The sequence below is a fragment of the Meleagris gallopavo genome, chromosome Z, assembly GCF_000146605.3.
Source record: "Meleagris gallopavo isolate NT-WF06-2002-E0010 breed Aviagen turkey brand Nicholas breeding stock chromosome Z, Turkey_5.1, whole genome shotgun sequence".
Classification (NCBI taxonomy): Eukaryota; Metazoa; Chordata; class Aves; order Galliformes; family Phasianidae; genus Meleagris; species Meleagris gallopavo.
Window position 1 is genome coordinate 9172847 of NC_015041.2, and position 22082 is coordinate 9194928.

The 22082-nt window shown below is 39.4% G+C and overlaps 1 protein-coding gene across 1 annotated transcript; it reads right to left on the reverse strand.

Moving 5' to 3' along the window:
• Positions 1–5086: 5086 nt before the first annotated feature.
• SLC45A2 (solute carrier family 45 member 2) lies at positions 5087–21998 on the reverse strand. Its single transcript, XM_010725319.2, has 7 exons — positions 20183–21998; positions 18605–18781; positions 15203–15516; positions 10969–11112; positions 10190–10313; positions 9003–9208; positions 5087–6079 (listed from the first exon to the last, which is right to left on the reverse strand). Exons 1-7 carry the CDS (start codon positions 20619–20621, stop codon positions 5855–5857), a joined length of 1629 nt encoding a protein of 542 aa, XP_010723621.1. The 5' UTR covers positions 20622–21998; the 3' UTR covers positions 5087–5854.
• Between the last annotated feature and the right edge of the window lie 84 nt (positions 21999–22082).

Sequence of the window (22082 nt, forward strand, 5' to 3'; positions counted from 1 at the left end):
TTTTAATGATACAGTCAAGCACTGAGGCAGAGTCTTGATCTCTGGAGGTGCTCAGAACATGACTGGCCATATTCATGATCAACCTATTTTAGCTGACTGCGCCCTGAGCAGCAGCACTGGACTGAATGATCTCCATCAGCAACTCACAACCATGTTGTGATTCTGTGTGGTTCCATGACGGTAAGTTGCGAATACACCTGTATTCCAATACAATAGAGAAAATATACATCAGTATTACTCGTCATTTATTCTGAAAAAGCTCTAAAAATTTCAGTTTCCATAGTAAAATCCTTTCTACAATATATTTCTGATATAAACTCATGTTATGCATTTATAGTAATAAACACTTAGATTTTGAAGATGTGTGCTCTGTTTTCTACTTCCACTGAAACAGCTCAGAGGATGAGAAAAAATATAACCTAATTTTTATTTCATCAAAGTTATTTCCTACTGAGCTCCAGTACCTCTTTTATTGGTAGTGATGCACATATATGGTAGAGTACTCCTTATGAACTGAAGGAAGCAGGAATCCTACTGCTCTAAGATGTAGTTGGGATATCGAACAATTGCTGAACCTGTGCAGCCAACCATAAATAATGAAAGTACCTAGTTTGAATTTAAGATCCGGGGATACATTTTCAGAGATCACAGTATCATAGATGGCTTGGGTTGGAAGGGAAATTTAAGCCCACCCAGTTCCAATGGCCTGCCATGAGCTCATGTTGCTCCCACCAGCTCAGGCCGCCCAGGGCCCCATCCAACCCAGTCATGAGCACCTCCAGGGATAGGGCACCACAGTTCTCTGGGCAGCAGTGCCAGTGCCTCATTGCCCTCTGAGTAAACAACTTCTTCCTAACATCTAACCTGTATCTCTCCTCTTAAAACCATTCCCGCTTGTTTTATCACTATTTTCCTGTGTAAAAGTAAATCCCCTCCTACTAGAAAGCAACATTTATGTATTGAAAGGATGCAATGATTTTTTCCTGGAGCCTTCTCTTATCCTGCCTGAACAAGCCCAGTTCCATCAACTGGGCTTCATAAAAGAGGTACTCCAAATACCTGACCATCTTCATGACTCTCCTCTGGACCTGATTCAACAGCTCCAGTGTCATTCTGGGGACCTCAGACCTGGGTGCAGAACTGCAGCTGGGGCAGTACAATCCCCTCTCTGCCCCTGCTGCCATCCCTCTGTTGATGCAGCCCAAGATACTGTTGGCCTCCTGGGCTGTTTTTGTTCATCAGAATGCCCAAGTCTTTCTCCACAGGGCTGTTCTCAACGAGCTCTTCTCCCTCTCCACTCTCCCCTCTGGGAGATTTAGGTTAGAATGCAAGGGAAGGCAGTGCCTGAGCTCTGGAGAAGTGCTATAATGCCTTTGGACACTGGGGGGCAAGCAAGCACTCAGCCTTAGGGGTGGAAAGAAGTACTCTATTCTTAGGAAGACAGCAGGTCCGTTGCCTTTCCCCCTTGGAGCATTCTCCTCTTTGGTGATAATTCCTTTCTAAAGCAGTCCTTCCCTCCAGCCCAATACCACCCTTAATTCTGCAAATAATTACATAAAGCAACACAAGGCAGTACTCTCTGGCTGGATTTATCTGCACGACATGAAATCATTACTTTTAACACAGAGACGAAAGAGTAGAAAAGGGGAGATAGTACATTAATTTTCAAGAAAAAGCTTTATGAAATACAACTAATGAATACACCTTGAGTAACTAAACAAGCTTATATGAAACTGAAAAAGCATTATAGAGAACTGAATTATGAATAGCTTTTCAGAGTTTTATTTTGCACGAATAGCTTCAAACATTGCTTAAATGAACAAAGAAGGAGCAGGTATGGAATGAAAAATGAATGCTGGAAACTTACAGGGAAAAGGTTTGTACATAATGTTCATACAGCTTTATCATGACAAAAATAATTTGAACACACTTTATCACAGATACTTCCACTTTCTTTCTGCATGAAGTAACTCATTTTTTTGTCCAGAATTATCAAACATCATTGCCACGCATAGTTACACTGTTTTCTTCCTATCTTTTGACATATTGCAGGGGCTGGTAACAAGTTGCAGACACTAATGCTGAAACTGTGAATTTTACCACCCAAAGATATTAATGATTCATGACTGAGAAATTGTCACCCATAAACCCTACTAGTTCAGAAGTCAGAGAAATCTATTGAAATCACTAAGAAAAGATGAAAACTGAGGGAGAAAAAAAGAAACTGTGACATTACTAATATTGTAGATACTCTATGAAGAGAATCAAAACTTCCTCTAACATGTCAGTTGGGTAACAAGTTTATTAAATGGGAATAAATGAAAGGCACTGCTAAGAGAAAGAAAAATGAAAGAGGTGGGAAGATAGATGGCATACTTGTTTTCTGCCTCTTTTCATTAAACCACAACTAGTTCTGTTAAAGTGGGAGGGAGGAGGGATTGATTATTGCAAAACATCTGCATCTTCATCTAGGTGCATCATTTGCCTAAACACAACATAGACCTTTATTTGATTTTATGTATATGGAAGCAAAACTACAAAGATCCGGTGAGTCCCATTTAACTTCAAAACTCATGTTACTGCAATAAAAGTTGATATTAAATGCTTTAACTGAATATACTGATACTTCATTTCAAGTCCTGAACTAATATAGAAAGAGATCGAAAAGGTGGAACTTCTTGAAATAATAGCACCACAATGACGTTCTTCAGTGCCTGTAATATACTTCAAGTGCTGAAAAAAATACCTGCTTTCTTCCTTCTCATGAATTACCAACACTTTAGTTTATTTTCAGTGAAATCTGAAATGTATTTTTGGCTTTAGAATGAGCACCTTCATAAATCTTCAGTTTTAAATACTGTTTTTCAAATTGCACTTCTTTTTGTTGTTTTCTTGCCTTTTGACAACGACACATTAAGATGGACGTTACTTTAAGTCTTTGAATCAAATATAGGAAGAATTTCTATTTAGAAATTCAGAAAAACTGAATCTAGTCTGTTGCCTGTTCTATAGATTGTAATTCATTTTAAAAAGAAAGATAATGAGAACAATGATATGAATGTTTGTAACAGTATTCTCTGAGCAGATTTGTAAATAAAAGTATTTGATATATAAGTTAATGACATCTCCCTTCTTTTTTCAGGTTCACGATTCTGATGTTGCTATAAATCTCAGTCACTCTGTGGATGCGAATCGATGCCAGCTTTTGTTTTGTATAAGAGAGCAGAGATAGCAACAGCTATTTGAATTTCAATGTTCTGATTGTACTAAGCCTAAAGCAAAATACTGATAAAGACATAAGTAAATGCTGCCAAGTTCTTTTCTAGAAATTGAGCATTACGTAGTAACTCATCTTCAGCTCTTAGAAGATGGACCTACATGCTGCTTTTGAATACAGTAGTCCTGAACATCTCCTCCTTTCCCTGTTTTTAGCCTTTCTCTCTCCTTAAAATTTCCTCCCCCAGAGAGATAGCGCATCAATGGAAAACAATGATGGCAATAAGTGAATTGAGATTAAAACCATCCTTCATTTTCTGTCTTTCTCCTGTTTTTTGTCCTGGTTGTGCTCTTTTGCTCCAGTCATCCCAGTGCCCACAAAATACTCACAGAATGTTTCAAGCATAGTCCCATGCCCACTCTTTCAATCTCTTCTATTCTATGGGTATAACATGAGAGTGATTAATGAAGAGCCCCAGGGCAGAAAAAGCCATGGACCACAGATTCTTCACAAGGCAGAATGAAGGAGCTGTGAAGAAAAGCAAGGTCTGCCATGAACTGAGCCCCACATGGGGCCTGCAATGGAGATACAACTACCAAGAGAATGCAACAGAGGTTTCCACAGAGTTGTTACTATATACATAAGTATATATATTATATATATAATTTTTATAAGTTTATGTAAGAGAAATTGTGTTTTGTTTTTTTCCTGAGAATAAATGGCTCACCCCGGTTTTGAAAACAAAAACAAGGTTGCAGTTGGTGAAACTGCGCAAAGGCTTCTCTCCCTCAAATCCAACCATTTGTATGTAGCAGTGCCTTTTTACTCCACGTCCCTACTCTAAGAGCTAATCAGTTCTGAGATGATGATGCTGATCACACATGTGCAACATGTGTTTAAAAACAAACAAAGAAACAGAAATCCTATCTGGCAACAGTTTTTCTCCATACTGCTATTCATTAACAGTATTGCATTAGTGGATGTCTTCATGAGGAGTAGCAAATGGGTATGACAATCTCTAGAATAGAGGAAGTGCAGCATAAGTATAGCATATAATTTTCACAGACAGGACTAAGAAAATTCATAGGAATGAAGCTCAGTACTCAATTAAATACAAATAAGGAGATTTCAGTATTTATGGTAGAAGTTAGAGGTATCTTTGTACATAATTCATGATAGACTTCGCAGACCTCGATTAATTTACAGTAGTCTGTAAAGAACAAAAATAAATCAAAGCTATACGTATGCATGGAAAATAGAGATATAAGATAAGTTGAATATTGTAAAATTCAGTGTCAAGATTTGAGTGGTATACCACCATGAATGTAATTTTTTCTTGGCCAAGTTTATTATTTCATTTATAAATGAAGTCATGAAGCAAGAATTTTAAGAAAAAGAATGGCATGTGTTTCCTGTAGATCAATTGTGTAGGTGCCTAAACAAAGATTTGCAGAGCAGCCTTAGGCAGACTTTCATGACAAGCTCAGTCAGTGCTGTCATTTCAATTATACACAAACAGCAGGATACAATAAAACAATAACTTTACAGATATACTTTTAAGCAATAAGCTTCAATTTTTTTTACACTCCAGCCACCTTCCATACCCAAACAGGATTTCATGGCAGCAGGGAGGTAACTTATCCCCTTTAAAAATAGCATGAGGGCTGCTTCAAAAGTAATGCCTTCTATTTTATTGTATTGGCTCACAATGTCAGAGGTGGGTGTTGGTGCTCTGGCAGCAGAGGCTGAACCTTCCCACCAATATTCTATTACACTTAGTTGCTTTGCAACAGATGGCAGCAGAAGGGCAGTTTGACTAGACGGCATCTGACATGGAAGTACAGATGAAGCAAAGGTGTGTCACTGAATTCTTCCTTGTGAAAAAACATCACCCACTGACATTCATCAACATTTGCTGAATGTTTGTGGAGATCAAACAGTGGATATTGGCATGGTGGTGGGTGGTGCGACAGTGGTTCATCTCCACTGGCAAATGCAGACCTTCTTTCATCACTGGCAAAAAAACATAGCTAATGGTGGCATTTTGCAGATGAGAATTTGCTCTATCAAAGGGTGTAATTGTGCTCTTTGAAATTGTTGTTGCTTTTGTGGAAATAAATAGGAGGCATTACTTTTGGAGTGACCTACATACTAACCATACAACATGATGGCACATGACCTCTGACACCTGCTTGATGCTTCTGCATATCCTCAAAATTAAGATAACAGAAAAATGAGAAGAAAAAAAGAAGTTTAATCTTAGCTCTGTTCAATTCAACTTCTTCAGTTCAACACATACTTCATCTATTCTCTTCCACAAACTGATAATCCGTTTCACAATGACTCCTCATGTAGGGCATCAAGATACCACAGGCAGATGTGTCTTCAAGTGTAATAGCATGTTCATGCACTGAGGTCAGCAGGAAGGCAGTAATAAAGCGCTCAGAATGGAGAAGCTTTCTATCTGAGGCATTAGGCAACCAATTTCATCAAGTCTTCACTTTGTGGTTAAGTGATGCTCTGTAATTGCAGCTGCTCCAAGCAGGTAAGAGAGGAGGATGTACCAGCAGTATCAGCATGGCAACAGTACCAGTGCTGATCTTCTGGGTCTTTTTCTTCCAATTGTTTCACACAGTCTTACCTCACATATCGAACACAAAAAGCAACAAAGCAGCAGCCAATCAGTGCCACCATTGATGCCGAAATCACAGTGACTGCACTGCCAGCAACACTGACCAAGAGACCAAGGCCCACACCAAGAATGATCTGTGCCAGCTGTACCATGCAGGTGAGAGCAGCACAGTCAATGCCCTTGCCTCTCCTGTACTCCACACCTTGCTCTTTCTGCTGCAGATTCAGGTCCTGGAAATAAGCACAAAACAAGACTCAGAGGACTTAGACATAAGCTGAATCCCTCATGCCATGACATCCAGACACAGCAAAACAGGCCAATAGCTGTCTTGCTTCTTTTCTGGTTTTAGTGTCTGTCCCACAGAGGTTACAAAATTCAAACAGAGATTATTCAAGTGATAATGATTTTCCAAATTGTCCTGTTTCCGTCATCAGCAACTTTATCTCTTCTCTCAAGGAAAGAACTGAAACTAGATCAGAAAAAAACAACTGTTTCCTTGAAGTACAGCTCTATTTGAGCTCTGGCAAACTAAAACAAGAAGAAAATTTTACAGGGCAGGACACCTCATCAAGAATATTTTAGCTCCAACTCTCACATGGCTGAATCACAGAATCACCTAAGAGTAATGAAGTGGAAAAAAAAATAGGAAAGACCTTCAAGGTCAAGTCCAATCATACGGGGAGCTTCGGGTCATACTGAATCATACTACATCCCACACATATAAAGATCATAATTTGTTCTAATGGAGCTCTGAAGTTATACTAGATGCTCTGAAATTATGTCTCAGAGCATATAAGGGAGTTCAGTATTAAAATCTAAATGTGATGTTTTTATTGCTAAAAAAAATTCTGAAAATGAATGAGGAGATAAATTGATCTACATACAGAACACCATTGTTAATGATTTAAATTAAAATTACATACATATTTGAGCAAAAGCCTTCATTTATTGTCTATGAGCATCTCATATACAACCTCACGCGCTGTGAGGTGAGAATATTGAATCAGGTTGTTTAGAGCTGTAAGACTCCAACCAGGAAGATCTTCAAAACTGGACTGGACAAGACCATGGACAACCTGCTCATGGTGACATTACTTGCACAGAGATATTGGACCAGATGATCTCTGGAGGTTCCTTACAGACTCAAGTTTAATTCTGTGAATCCTTTCCATGAAGACCTATTCCATTTCACAATATAATTACATGATGATAATTAAATGTTTATTGTTCTTGCTGTTGTTTGGAGAGGTCTGCATTGTAACAGAAAGTTTCCATGCTGTGCTCTAGCTGAGCTGCTCTTTCATAGTATCCAAATGCTCTTGACTGTGATTAGGATGCTTTTTGCAACACCTGTTACACTGCCTTTGAGCTTTTACCACACAAAGCTGAAAAGCAGCAGAAGCCAATCGTGCCTTCCTAATCCAGCAGGACTGAAAATGAATTAGGGTCCTAGGGAATGGCAGTGTGGAACAGGAATTGAAGTAGCAGCAATTTAAAACCCAGCGTATGATTTTGGTAGATTGTATACTAAGGAAAAATGGCTGTTCTTTGTTCTAAAATAATGCGGTGTTTTCAATTCAAGATACAGGTTTTTTTTTTAATTACATGTATTTTGTTGGGCTGTGCCAGGCATTCCTATGTGTCAGTTGTTCCAACCACAATAATTTGAATGTGTAAGTGAATGCAATTTTGCACTTGACTTCTCCTTTTCTATCATACTTTTTCTATCATCTCATACATTATAGGAGATTTAAGACAAACCTAATTCTGTTAATGTCAGACCTAACATATGATTGTCATTTATCAAATGGCATAGCCATTTGCCATGCCATAAATGGCATTTGAAGATATTAGCTTATTATATTTTAAGTCCATGCACACTTCAGCCTATTTCATTTCACTTTTGTTTTGGAACAGGTCTAGTTCAGAACTGGGCTGTAATTTTGCCTTTATCTCCTCTCTCTGATTTGGTTGTCCCAAAGTCAGGATTGTGATCTCACCTTAAAAAGGGTTCAACCCATGCGCTTTGTAAAATCTTTCTGAAGTTCTGTATCATAATTGTTCCTTACTGGAATGAACAGAAATTAATTGAAAAATGATTAAGCAGATTATGAAATATTTAATCAACTTGAAAAGTCCTCATAGGATTCTTTGACTAATTTTGAGTTTCCTTGTGTTCATCATTCTAATGGTGGTGTTGAGAAATCATATAGAATAGTAGGAGGTACTCTGAAGGGCTTAATATAGTCCCATTTTCAACTATATTTTTTATAGCTGGTTTAAACTATCTTTTGTTGTGTTCCAGCATTTTCTTTATTCATTTCTTCAAATGTCACTGGACATAATGAAGACTTTTCCTTAGTTCTTCCAACTCTCCTCTATCCTTCTTGTTTCCAACTTTCTTACTAACTTGCTAGCATGTTTCCATTGAAGACTACACCACCTTACAAGACATAAAGGTCCAGCTGAGCCTAGTAGCATGGCATAAAGAACTCAGGATTTTCCAGATTCCCTTTGCAAACAGAATGTGAAGGACCAAAAAGAATGCCAGAAGAATGAGAACACCGAATTCAACTTACTACAGAACTACACAAAACTCTTTGTACTTGAATTGCATATCTTTATTAGATAACAGGCTTTTGTAACACTTTGCTAAAGATTCTGGTAGCCTTCGCAGGGTGGTTATTAACCCCAGGGACTCAGAAGTCAGCTCCTCAGCTAACAAGAACAAGCTCATCTTCCCTGAAATAACAGCAGCTGCTCGTACTGAGCCCCAGCCTTCCCTTTGCTTTTAAAGAGGACAAAAAAACTTAGTGATTTAGATTTTATTCTCAGGCAGGGAATCCTTGAAGGCAACACAGTTGGCTGGCTCTCTATAAGTAGCTTGCAGCCTGAACACATACTGCAATTGGCCTTATCTCAGTTGTGATTATTATTCTTCATCTTAATGTGGGACTACGGAGACTCTCTGGAGCTGGGGCCTTAGCTGAGGGCTGTCATCTAGCTTCAACACAGCTTATAATATCAGTGTTGTTTAATAAAGATCTCTATTAACAGAAACTTTCTGTTCATATCATGTCACCATAAACAATTTGAAATGTATAATTTTAAACCCGTTCGCCCCTTCTACCCTTCCTTAGACTTTCAACTTACCTCTTCTTCTTTCTGATACTCTGCAATGAGCTGGAATGGCACAGTATACAGTGTGCTGGACATGACTCCAAAAAGTGAACACAGAACCAAAGTGGAATAGACATTGGGAAACAAGCCAATCAACCCAGTGCCTAACCCAAAAAGTAGGTATCCAATGAAATAAAGTCCCTTTAATCCTGTGTATGGCAGAAGGAGTTTCTGCAGGTCTGTGGAAAGAAAGAGAAATTGTTAAGAGTTAAACAGAACAAGCAGCATTTCATCAGGGAACTCATTTAGGAGTTTTGTTTTATAAGATGCTGTGAAGGGGAAAGTCTTACTGATTTTGAAACTTGCTTGAAATTACTGTGGTTACAAATTTGCTGCAGAATGCTTCTTTCTGACTCTTACTCTGGCATAACCAAGCTCAGAGAAGAAGTTAACAGCCATTCTGGAAGGACCACCCCCACAGACAACTTCAGACATTTCCGCTGTTGGATTACAATAAAAACATTTGGCATCAACCTCTGTCTGAGCTCAGAGAGGTGCTACATAAATGCCTGTAGTTAAGCTCCAAAGGGGATTTCCCTCAACTCTTTTAGAATGCTCAATTCAATTCCCAAAATACTACTAGTTTTTGGATTGTATTTTTTTTTTTTTTAGTCCTGAGAAATAGCTATAGTAAGATTTATCTAGGAAACTTGCTAGTATATTCACACACAATTTTGGGGAATGAGGTCCATGTTTTTGGCAAGGACTTCTATGTAATTATGAAAAGTTTATTTGTGAGGAATGCAGATGGCAAGAGGCTGAGAGGGGCCTTTGTAAACCTATAGCTACAGGACTGCTAGGTGAAAAAGCATCTCTGAATGATGCCCACAGCATCCATTTCACTCTGACTTTTGGCTTTAAAATGATTTTTGGTACTTAGGGTCAATTTACATGAAGGATAATGCCTTTCTCCCAGAGAGACCCCTTTTCATGTTGTCCAGGCAAGAACTGCTCTTGTTAAGATACAGGTTTCTAACACTGCTGAGAATGTAATACTTGTTAAAATTTTCATGTGAAAAAAAAAAAAGAAAAAAAAAAGATATCAACATATCAACAGTTAATTTGGCAACTTTTTTTTTTTTTTTTTTTAAGGAATAGTGAACAACAAAGAGGTTTTTGTTTGTTTGTTTGTTTGTTGGAGTACATTCTTAGATACTTACAAGAATAGGCCGAGGATGCAATTGCATTGATGCACAGCCCCCAGCATCCAACCTCCACTCCTCTTCTGTAGGTGTGGTAAAGTGTGGAGTTATGAGAAGCATAAGGACTGCCCTGGTACACAACCTAAAGAAACCATGAAGATCACAAAAGGCAAGGAATTACTGTATATATATAATACCTCCTGCACAGAAAGACTGGCTAGTACCCAGGAAATCTTTCTAATAGTGCCCTCATCACCTCTGTGTTGTACTCTGTATTTCACATGCGTTTCTCCCAAGACTCTCACACACAGGCTCTCCCTCATTTCTTGCCCTTTTTCCTGGATTAGCCACTCTATAGAGACTCATCTGCTCCTCTGCTCTTTTTTCTTTGGGTGTTTCTCATTTTTTACTCTCCTTCTCCCTCCCTCCATTTCTGCCTTCTTGCTTAATCTGCTTACTCCTAACTTAGCTACAATGATTTCTTTTTCCAGGCCTACCCCCACACACTCAATTTTTTCCACTCAGTCAATCCCCTATTTGACCCCTTATCCAGGCAAGCAAAATTCTTTCTTCTATTTCTTTCTTCTTTAGTTGTTCATATACATTGAAGGAAACAAAAACTACCTCTTATTTCTTCCACAGAGAGAGAAAAACCAAAAACACTAAGGCAAGGAAATGTGGAATACTGCATGGGAGCCAGAGTCATGTCTTCATGTTCATAACAATACCTTCATTTGGTTTTGGAGTAGAAGACAATTCTACGAGGAAAGAAAAGCAAGAGGATTTTATACTTTTACCTGTCCCATGAAATCCGTGAAGAAGAGCATGTTGGACAGGAAAGCCATCCATCCAAAGAGGTGGCTCACACAGAGATAGCGATAATGGGATGGCATGCTTAAAAGAGTCTTCAAGAGTGATCTAAGTGTCATCCGCCTTTGAGCCTAAAAGCAAGTATTTAACAATAATATTGCATTATTGCCCTTAAGGCCAATAAAATTCTGACAGTATGCGGAGAAGACCTCAGCATCTTTTCATGTTAAAATTCCAAAGTTATTTTGCTTTTGCTAGAATGGGTTGGTTGGGTGCTCAACGTCCTTAACTACATATTTGATTAGTAGAATCATTGCCTAATAAAGTTATCTGATGGATGACAGGAACTCTCCACGAGCTGGGGTACATCAGAGTGGTATTTCCTGCCATTAGGATAATTATTTAAGGGTACCAAGGCAAAAATTTCTGCCAAACAGATTCAGCAGTTTCAAAAACCAAACCAAAATAAACCAATAAGCACCAGAAGAACTTCTTCCTGGGGGACAATCAGCTTACCACTGCAGATTTAAAGCTGCCATACAAAAAATGAAACTCAAAAATATTTCCTTAGAATTAAAATACATCATGTGTAGAACACTGCAGTTTTTATACTTACTTTCCATTCCCTACTAAATTTTGTGTACCACCTATTTTGGTATACAATGACAATGAAATTTTCCCTATGGACTGCATCCTCCCTCAAAAAGCAGTGAGAGACAGTGATTCGTAAGAGGAGAAGAAGTAGCACCCAAAATGGAGGATGCAGCAAAAACCCTACTGGGTCCAGTACCTGAACACCCCCAATCTTGTGGGAAAAACAAAACATTTCAAAATCAAAACCTGATGGGCATACATTAAAAAAAATCTCACTGGCTGGGAAAATATTCTGACCATCTTCAACGTTCTATTTTATCTCTTTCTCCTCATCTGAACTTTATGCTCAAAACTTCAGTCCCTTTTCAATCACATTCAGTGGTGTCATAGTTCCTGCTGGGATGGAATTGTTTTCATCAGAGTGTCTGATACGATGCTGTTTTGGCTCTAGGAGAAGAACAATGTTGATATAACACACAATGTTTATAGTTGCTGCCAAGCAGTGTTGTACAGAGCCAAAGCCATTCGCAGCAAAGGGCCCCCAAGGAGCTGGGAAGGAGCAGAATTAGGGCAGCTGACTTAAATTGGCCAGAAGGGTATTCCATACAATTTGACATCTAGTGGAAGGAGTTTTGAAGGGAGCAGGAGAGCTTGTCTCACTCTCTCGCACTGCGAGGGAGTGAGCTGGGCATCAGCTGAGAGGTGGTGAGAAATTGCTCGTGCATGAGTTGCTATATACATTCATATACACATATATATTTGTCATCATTATTATCCTTTTCATTTTCTCTATCATAGTAAATAGTTTTACCTAAACCCATGAATTCTGCTTTGTTTTCTTTCCTTTTGATTCTCTTTCCATCCCACTGGGAAAGGATGGAGTGGGCAGAAGACTGTGTGATACTCAGCCATCTGCTGGGTTAAACCACAACAATCAGAATCACTGCTATCACTTGATTTTTCTCAGTACATCATTACTCTCCTTCAGTGTTCTAGTTATTTTTCATAGCTCTGCCTTCTTCTGAACTAGGCTATGCTGCAAGCTGCTCTATGAAAAATCACCACATATGAGGTTAGAAAATATTTTACTCCAGTGACAGGATTTTAATCCTCATAGGAATTCATTTTGCTGAGTTCTATCTTGAACTGAATGCCGTGTAAAATCCTTGGAATTTCTCTTGGCATCACTTTCTCTTTTAACTGCGCTTTAAACAGAGGAAATTATAAATTCTACTACAGTTACACAAAAATAAATAAATAAATAATAGTAAAAAAATCTCATATTGACTCATCAGTATTATTTCAAGGATAATTACATTTTTTTTTACTTAGCTTATATAATTTATTAAACTCTTCCACAGAGTTATTTAAAATACTCTTCCTAATCTGAGTATAATGTCAGGGTACTACAAGGAACACCGCTGTAACTACAAAATGATCATTTCACACCTAGAGCGGAATGTTTGCTCTCTATTCAGATATTTTAGAAAGTGGAAATGGAAATAAGTGTTTAATGCATGCATTCAATACTTAACAGCAAACACATTCTACACTATTATTTGTAAATGAAGTTCTGAAGTCTGCCTCTGTTTAAGTAGTTTATCCTTCAAAAGTTCACAATGTCCAGCCCATTTCCCTACAAAATCACCGCAACTTAAAGCCTAAGATGATTATTACGGATAGAGAGGAATCCTTAGTACAGGTTTTACAGCAGATCCTCAGTGACTTTGCACCAAAGCAAATAATGGAAGTAGAATAACTTTGGATTTTTATTCATACTGTAAGGGATCAAATCTCATTAATAACTATGGAAGCTATTAGTATGCAAGAGCATACTCCTTAATTTAGATGAAATGGGGCCATGATGCCCACCATGAAATGAAAAAAGAGACACAGAGAAACAGGAAACCAAAATATATCTTCAAGGAAGTAATTACAGAAATGAAGGAACTTGGAAAGCATGTGCCACAAGAGACAGAACACTTTGGTGGTGAGAGCGTCTAGAATCTATCCAAGCCTGGACACATCAAAGGAACATGAGACAGATCAAAGCTCAGCAAACCTCTGACAGGCTGACCAACTGAGAACTTACAAAGGAGGGCAATTGCATAAACTGACCCACAGTGAACATCAGAGCTGTACATAGGGTGTCAGATGTTACTGATTCACTGGGATTCTTGCCAAGCCAAAGGCTACCCAATGCCTTTGGGTATGCTTAATCCCCTGCTTCCCTGGCTCTCTCAAGGAATGCTCTCTGCAGGGGAAATTGCTCTTTTTCATTCACTTTCCCTTATTTCAAAGCGCATGCTGGCCAGTCAGTGCAACCAAGCATCTCCAACAGGACAATCAGAGTGAACAGAGCTGGTGAAGTTTACTGTGCCCCAAGCCGGGTGGGCAAACAGGAAGCACACCACAGCGTGCCAACCATACTCTGCTAACAAACTGTTGCTTTGTTTGTTCATCTGGTATTCTCGTCAGTCAATGCTCATCTTTTAGTCTAGCTTTTTGTAGTATGTAGTGTGATGATATTTTTGTTTGGTTTAGAAATAACAAATGCTATTAGAATACAAATGATAAATAGTAAAAGACAATAGATCAATTGTAATGGTAGCTTAAACTTTAGTTTATGTTTCCATCATATCTAACTTAACCACCTGAGCATTCTTGGTAATTTTTAGCTGATTTCCCAAGACTTGTATCCACGATATATACCTAATAATGCTAAGAGATAAGAAGTGAAGTTAAAGCAACAGGTGACTGTTCCATTATTCATTGGAATGCTTGCATACAGACATATGTATTAGCTTTTGTGTGAATAGTATACCATCGAAGTGCAGAGAGGATTCCTGTTGATGTATTTTAGTGGTGAAAACCACTGTCTGTTCCTAAGACTATTCTACATATATCTCTCCAGATGTTTTTCAGGTAGATTCACCTTTTCCTAGGTGAATCTTTCATAAGATCAAAGAATAAACAAACACCACTGATTACTTGAAGTACAAGTTCCTCCCTGACATCTCAAAGTTATGCCAAAGGCACAGCCACAGCAACACTTCAAAATAAAATTAAAACCCCAGAAGCGATGTGGTATTGTTGCTTAGGCAATTTCAGACAAATCGGAGTCATCAATAAATCCTCAGTGAAATGCTGAGTGGCAGCCAATGGACCATAGAATGAACACTTTCATGTACTACATGTATTAGTATCTTGATTTCAATGGAAGTTAATTACAGGCTTACATCAAATACCAATGCTCTGTAACTCCTGTCCACAATGTGATGCTAATTCTACAAGGACTAATAGAAAAATTCAGATGGGTAAGATACAAAGAAACTGATACAGAATAGAAAATTGTATTTGGCTCTCCCTCAACCCTGCCAAAACATCAGGACAAGTTTGTTTCTGTCCCACTTGCTGGAAATACTTTGTAAATAACCAAAGAGAAAAGAAAAACTTTTATCTGACCCTTTATCCAGGTCAACAGAAAAAAGAATCCAGAGGGAATATTTTTCTGAATACGTGTATGAAAGGACTCTACTTCAATCAGCCAGCAATAGCTAATTAAAAGGCTATTGATGGTCTTCAATAATGAAATAATATGGGTTATAAAATCATCTCTGTTCTTACCTCTGTACATGATCTGTCAGTATCTTTCTTTGGCTTACTTGTAGCATTTAAGTCAGTACTTAAGTATCCGTTCTTGATTTCCTCTATGGAGCTGTACTTACAGGGCTCAGTCACTTCCATCAAGAGCTTTGTCTCTTCGTTGTCATATCCGAGTGGGACTTCAGGAATACTGCGTAGATGTACAATAAGGCAGATGAGGAAAACCAAGGCTGACAAGAGGAAAATCACCTGGAATTCTGACATCAAGGTGTATCCTAGTACAGTTTCACCCCAGTCCACAGCACCTGTCAGGTAGCCCAGCGCTCCTCCTAAGCCTACAGGGAAGGAAAAGGGTGAAAAAAAATCTACTGGCATTTATAAATAAACAGTATACAACACTCTCATTGTGTGATTCCCTCTAGAAATGACTGAATAATCACTCTCAGATATCAGGGTATTCACTCCTCAGGTATCAGCATATACAAGAAGAATCAAAAGAAATTGGAACTCAGAGGCAATCACACATACAAGCAGTTATCAAAATATGAAAGAAGATATCCTCAGGTCTGGAGAGAGCTGTGCAGGAGCACTCAAAAAATATCTCAATATATGCAACATGGGACTCCATCTTTTTTCCAACAAATGCTCTGCATGACTCAGAAACATTTCCTTAAGGCTGCCTTTTCTCTGAAACAGTGAATAATGAATAATGAAACAAAACTCTACTGGAATATGCTTTTTGAAACTTCATGGAACAAACAATTTTTCTATTATATCAAGCGGAGTTTGTAAATTGTACCTTAGGTAGCTGACTCTAAACAGAAATACTGCTTCCACATGACTTATCTTTTCGAAAGGGATTAAAATTAAAAACAGGGTTTTGTAAACCCTGAAATCCAAGCATCTCTCCACTAGGAGAGACGCCTCTGTGTCTCAGAGTTAATAAAAGAAGAATTCATTCTCTTTTATTTATTTATTTTTTTAAAACAACTTCTTTCTTTGCTGATAGTGCACACAGTTTGAGAGGTAGAGGACTCTGCTGCATTCAGCACATGGCTCTGGTAGAGAAAGTGTTTGTCCAGTCCTGCCCTCCCTGGTATCCAGGTGGCTCAGGAAGATGGAGAAGTGGCCCAGCACAGAGCATTTGAAGGATTGGAAGTATTTCTATCCTTCTGCTTAGGGAACTGAAGACAACGTGTGGTGGAACCATTCTGTGCAACAAAAAGAAACAGAAATAACAAGGCGTACATTTGCCTCTCCTAAAAACCATGGTATTGTAATTCCATTCTGGGTTTTCTGTACTTATTTTCCTCTTATGTGTGATTACAGCCCTCTAACTGAATCCTACAGGGCCTGTATCACTGGTTGTTTTAATGAAGAACAATTAAGCAGTTAATGTCTTCTGGAAGAAAATCTACACTCAATGTTTGCACTGCAGCTCATGTTTGATGCTTGAGGTCTTTTTTGCATATTGTTTTGACTAAAAGTAATCATGGCATTGGAATGCGCAGCCTGCAAGTTGTGTCAGATATGTACCATATATCTTCTTTTTGTCTCAGCGGTCTTGTTATAACAACAATCTATCTAGTTTCACATTTAGACTTAAAACACAGAGAAGGTAGATTGAAGAGCAAAGTCTTGAGGATGTTTAATATAAAAAGAAGGAATTAAATAGTGGAAAAGTGATAACTCAATACACAATATGGAAGCTGGAAAAATGAAGAAGGAAGGATGCTTCTTGTGTCTGAAAAAGATAGAAAAGAGAAGTGACAAATGTCAGAAATGTAGAAGATGGATAATATGATTAAATTTTAGGGAATGCAGTTTAAAAGCAAGGCCAGTGGAATGCTGGAACAAGCTTCTCCGAGGGGGCTGTAGGACCACTCTCATGGGCAGACTTGAAAACTAGAATCATGCAGATGTGGCACTGAGGGTCATGGTTAGTGGGCATGGTGTGGGTGGATTGATGGTTGGACAAGATGATCTTAGTGGTATTTTCCAGCCTTAATGTTTCTATGATTCTATGCTTCAGGAATGGGCTGGGCAATCACCTATTCAGAAGGGCTTAGGCAAGCACAGCCTTGCTACAGAAAGCATCTGGTGTTGGTCCAAATAACATGGAGAAATCTGTCTGTCCTATCTAATGCGATTCAGCCATCACCCCCATTTGCAGCTTGCCATACAAATGAATCAGTTCAATCCATAGCTCTAAACGTGGAAATCAAAACTTTTTAATAGGAAGAACAGTAAACAGAGTTCTGCTGTAGACAGGAATATACTTCGCGACTTGCTCCTCATTCTGTTCAAACAAGTGATTAGAAAAATTTGTGTCTATTTCTAAAAGCTAAAACTCATTTCAACCCCACATGGCTTTCAGGTTCCCCTAGAATCTGTGCCCAGGTTCCAGGATGCAGCTATTTCAAATATCCAAAGTCTGCCCACTGTCAATACTACTGTGTATCACTGTTGGTACTACTAAGCTCTACTAGATGTGCGAGGGGCAGCTGAGGGCCCTGGTGTGCTGGGCCCAGAGCAGAGGAGCTGAGCAGAGGTCTCATAGTGGCTGCAGCTCCTCACAGGGAGTGGAGGGCAGCGCAGATCACTGCCACAGAGCCTATGTGCTTCTGTTCTTGCTACAGCTCAGCTGCCACAAAAATCTGCATCAGCATAGGCTGCATGACTTCTTATCTTGCCTGTTTTTTGTCCAGTGCTGTCACAGCGACTGGTCCCATGCACAGCTGGGGGTGGTCCCATGCACTTCCTGACTCACATAACAAGTACACAGCTTTACGTGCGTTCCTTGTGTGTTTTCTCAACACAGGAAAAAGCCCTCTGTTTTATGTGAGCTTTTTCCTTCTGTAACTCAGCAACATTACAAGTGTCTAAAGGCAACCAAATGAAGCTCGAGCCAGAACTTATTTTGTGGAAATTGTGAAGCTATGAATGTTACATAGAACTTCTGTTTCTATAGTGGAAGGCACCAGATGTAGAACCACCACTGAAGAATGGATGCTGGCTGCACTGCTGCATAGTTGCTCTGTCACGAGCTGAGTAGAAAAGTTATTTATTTGTAAGTGCTATGTCAAAAAAACAAGTCGCTTCCCCTAATTTTGGCTACATCAAAACTTGAGGATCAAAATAAAATGAATAAATACTTCATTTATATAATAGTTAATTGTTCTTAATTTAGCCACAGCTATTTTACTGTAAATTGTTAGGCCTGCAGCCTCCTGAAAGAGAGATCTTGCAGCAGCAACCACAAGCTGCAGTTTTCTGTAGCAGTGAAAACCCAGCAACGGACCCGTGACTGAAGCACAGAATCAGATGATCAGTTCATTCAAGATTAGTACACAGAGACTACAAAATCCATGCAATTTCCTTCCCCTCCCTCCAAGTAGGAAGGAAAAGAAGGGATATGAGTACCTGTAAATAGGGCATGATAATGCAGACCCTTCTCTTTATCTTGATGAGAGCAGACATCAAATAAATATGCTTTGATGGGGCCATCAATAAAGTCAGCTGCAAAATCAAAAAGCACTACTCCCAGCATGGTAATGACTATTGCCCATGTCCGCTGCTTGTCTCTTTCACCGATGAAAGCTACAAAACCAAAAAGACTCTCATTGTGACAGCAATAGTGCTGTGTTTCACAAAACCTCATTTTATCTTTCCAGATTCCTCTAAATCTAAACAATGCTTAGTTATGTATGAGGGACCAGTGATACCAGATTGGCATCTGAGAAGTGGGATAACTGGATTGAGTCTGTGCAGCACTCAACTGTGCTAGGTTCGCTTTGAGCCACAGATGAGCAGAATCACAGAATCACAGAATCACAGAATTCTGTTGGGTTGGAAGGGACCTCAAGGGTCATGAATCTCCAACCCCCCTGCCACAGGCAGGGCCACCAACCTCCACATTTAATACTAGTCCAGGCTGCCCAGGGCCCCATCCAATCTGGCCTTGAACACTTCCAGGGATGGGCATCCACAACCTCTCTGGGCACCCTGTTCCAGCACCTCACCACTCTCTCTGTAAAGAACTTCCCCCTGACATCCAACCTAAATCTTCCCGCCCTCAACTTAAAACCATTTCCCCTTGTCCTGCTGAAGCTCTGAGTATCCCCAGCTTCACAGTCAAGAGTATCATTCACCTTTCCTTACTCCTTTGCACTTCCACTGCAGGCTCTGTTAGCCTAAAACACACGTTGTTTGGAGTACATTTTTGTTTTATTCAGTTTGTCCCACTCTTCCACAATTTTAGGCAATCAGGGTTGGCCTAATATCTTTTCCTGGCTAAACAATTACAAATATATGCAACAGCAATGATATCCAGAAACAGAGAACAAATCAACCTGTGAAAACACACTCCTCCCCCTGAGGAGGAGCCTCCAGTCACAACAACAGCAACAATTTTCTAATAAGTCTTTGAGAAGTAACATCTCAAGCTGAACTAGAACAGTGCCTAGGGATGACAGTCCTATTGGATTTGCACATTCCAAGTGCATTGTTTTCATGGAGTTGTGACTTCTATTATTCATCCACATGACACATTCCTGAGTCAAGCCAGTGCTACAATAACTTAAGATAAATGTTTTGCATGTAAAATAGGAACTAACACAGATTTAGTTAGGATGTGTACTACATTATATGAGCAACATCAATCATTTAACACAAAAAGGAAAACTTTAGCTATCAAATACATCTCTGGGCCTAAGTAGTGCTTTATTGTATGAACTGATCAGGCAGAGAGGTCAACATATAATACTGCAATCACATGCACGAACTACTGAACATTACATACAGGGTATATAATGCGCAGCATTAGGATTGAACTTAAAGAGACTGCAGTGTTCCTAAGCTCCTTCAGTGCAGCTCAGTAGCGTGATACCCAATTTTAACACCCAATTTTAACAGGGAAAAAAAAAGGACCCCATCCTTCTTTCCAATTCAAAACAGTAGGGTGAGTTTTGTCTGTCAGTACAGTGCGTTCCCCTCACTTACCTGAGATTATCTCGTCCCCATTGAGGTACAAAGCCATGCCTACCAGCATTATGATGCCCAGACCCAGAATGTAAGGTCGCCTCCTGCCCCAGCTACAGGCGCAGTGATCACTGGCAGAACCTGCCACGGGCTGTAGCACGAAGCCCAGGATGGGGCTGATGAGCCACACCAGGCTATACAGGTTCTTGGGCAGCCCCACACTTAGCAGCACCGGCGTGACAAAGGCAGCCTCCACAGCATAGCAGAACTCCCTTCCAAACATCGCCATGCTGTGCATGATCAGCCTTCCCGTTGCTCGCTGCTTGAGCACCAGCACTCCAGTCCTTGCCGTGGAGAGGTGCGCAGCCTTCTCCTTCTCTCCTGAGACATCCATGTCTGCCTTGGCCACCTCAGAAGGGGGTGGAGGAGACTCCTGAAAGCTCTGCTCCGTTAAGGTCATCGCTCTGGCTATGCACAGCGCTCAGGCAGGTCAGTGCTGCCTGGTGTGGCTGACATGGAGCCCTGATCATATGCCGGGTGCAATCGCTCTGTTCTGGGGGAGGGACTCGCATACTTTCATGGCTCCGCGATCACAAGTTATGAAGGAAGGGGGCGGGGAAGCCTGCGTTCACATCAGCAGTTCTGCGCTCTAGGGCGTTTGCAGAGCTCCCAACTATCCCAGACTAAAGCATTATCGTTGCAGCACAAAACACGCCTACAATGGGAACACACATCACATGGGAGAGATGCAGGATTAGCCTGACACAAAGCCGGTCATTCCTTTTGTTGCTGCAAGTCAATGGTGCCACCAAGAATGAGGAAACCTCATCTTTTCATTCAGCAAGAGTGCTGACCAGCTGCAGGCAGGGATATAAAAAGGCCATCCAGGAAAGAATTTCAACAAACTTGAAGAAGTAGACCGAACTGTTGTTCTAGAGTGTCAACAGCAAACAAAAAGCTTGATAGAAATCTGTCAAACTGCAACTGGTGAATATTTTTTATCTGTTCTGTGCTATTCTCAGTATAACTGATTATTCTGTCCTCTTCTGAAAAGCAGAGTGTATCATGATGACTTAATGTCTTTTTTTCTTTTTGGAAGTCCTACTGTGCACACACATATTTGGAAAGCAAACAGAAGGTTTTTAAAGAAATCTACAGCAACATACCAGAAATCCCACCCCTTCAGGTGAGCACCTGACTGAGGCAACTAAAGTTAATGGCAGTTTTTTAACAATACCATCAAATTTTGGATCAGAACCTAAGTGTGCTGAAGATTATGCTTGGCTATATTTACTCTGCTCCAATACAATCAGACGCATATGACACTAAGCAAATTCCCAGATCTTAGTGTGGAGGAAGGAATTGGATTCAATGATTGCTGTGGTCCACTCTGACTCAAGATATTCTATGGCTCTGTGATAATGCAATGGTATATAATATTCTAATTCATCAAACTGATTATAAATGGGAAACTTAAAATGCTTTTAATGATTGTTAACTAATCTGTCAATGTCTACTAGATAATTCTTGCTTCCATGCAGTTGTTTGTGCAATAGGATGTAAAAGGTGTTTTGGTATAGTAGTAAGGCAGACACTTTCCCATGACAAATGTAAAATAAAGTGTATCTCAGCTTTGGAAATCTTCACAAGCAACAAGCCTATCTTCAGCAAGATTAAAAAATGACCAAAATTATTTAAAATAACAACCCTTTGTGTCAAAATTCTTGACTCACTGAACTAAAGAAAATTATATTTAAATTCATATATAACTAATTATTTTAAATATATATAATTTGTGTTGAGGGAAAAAAGAACATTTCAAATTAGTAATTTTGAAGGAAATAACAATCACTACAGTATAACCTTTGCTTAAAACCTGTGCAACTACCCGTGCCTCTCATTTTTCCAGAAAAAAAGGATC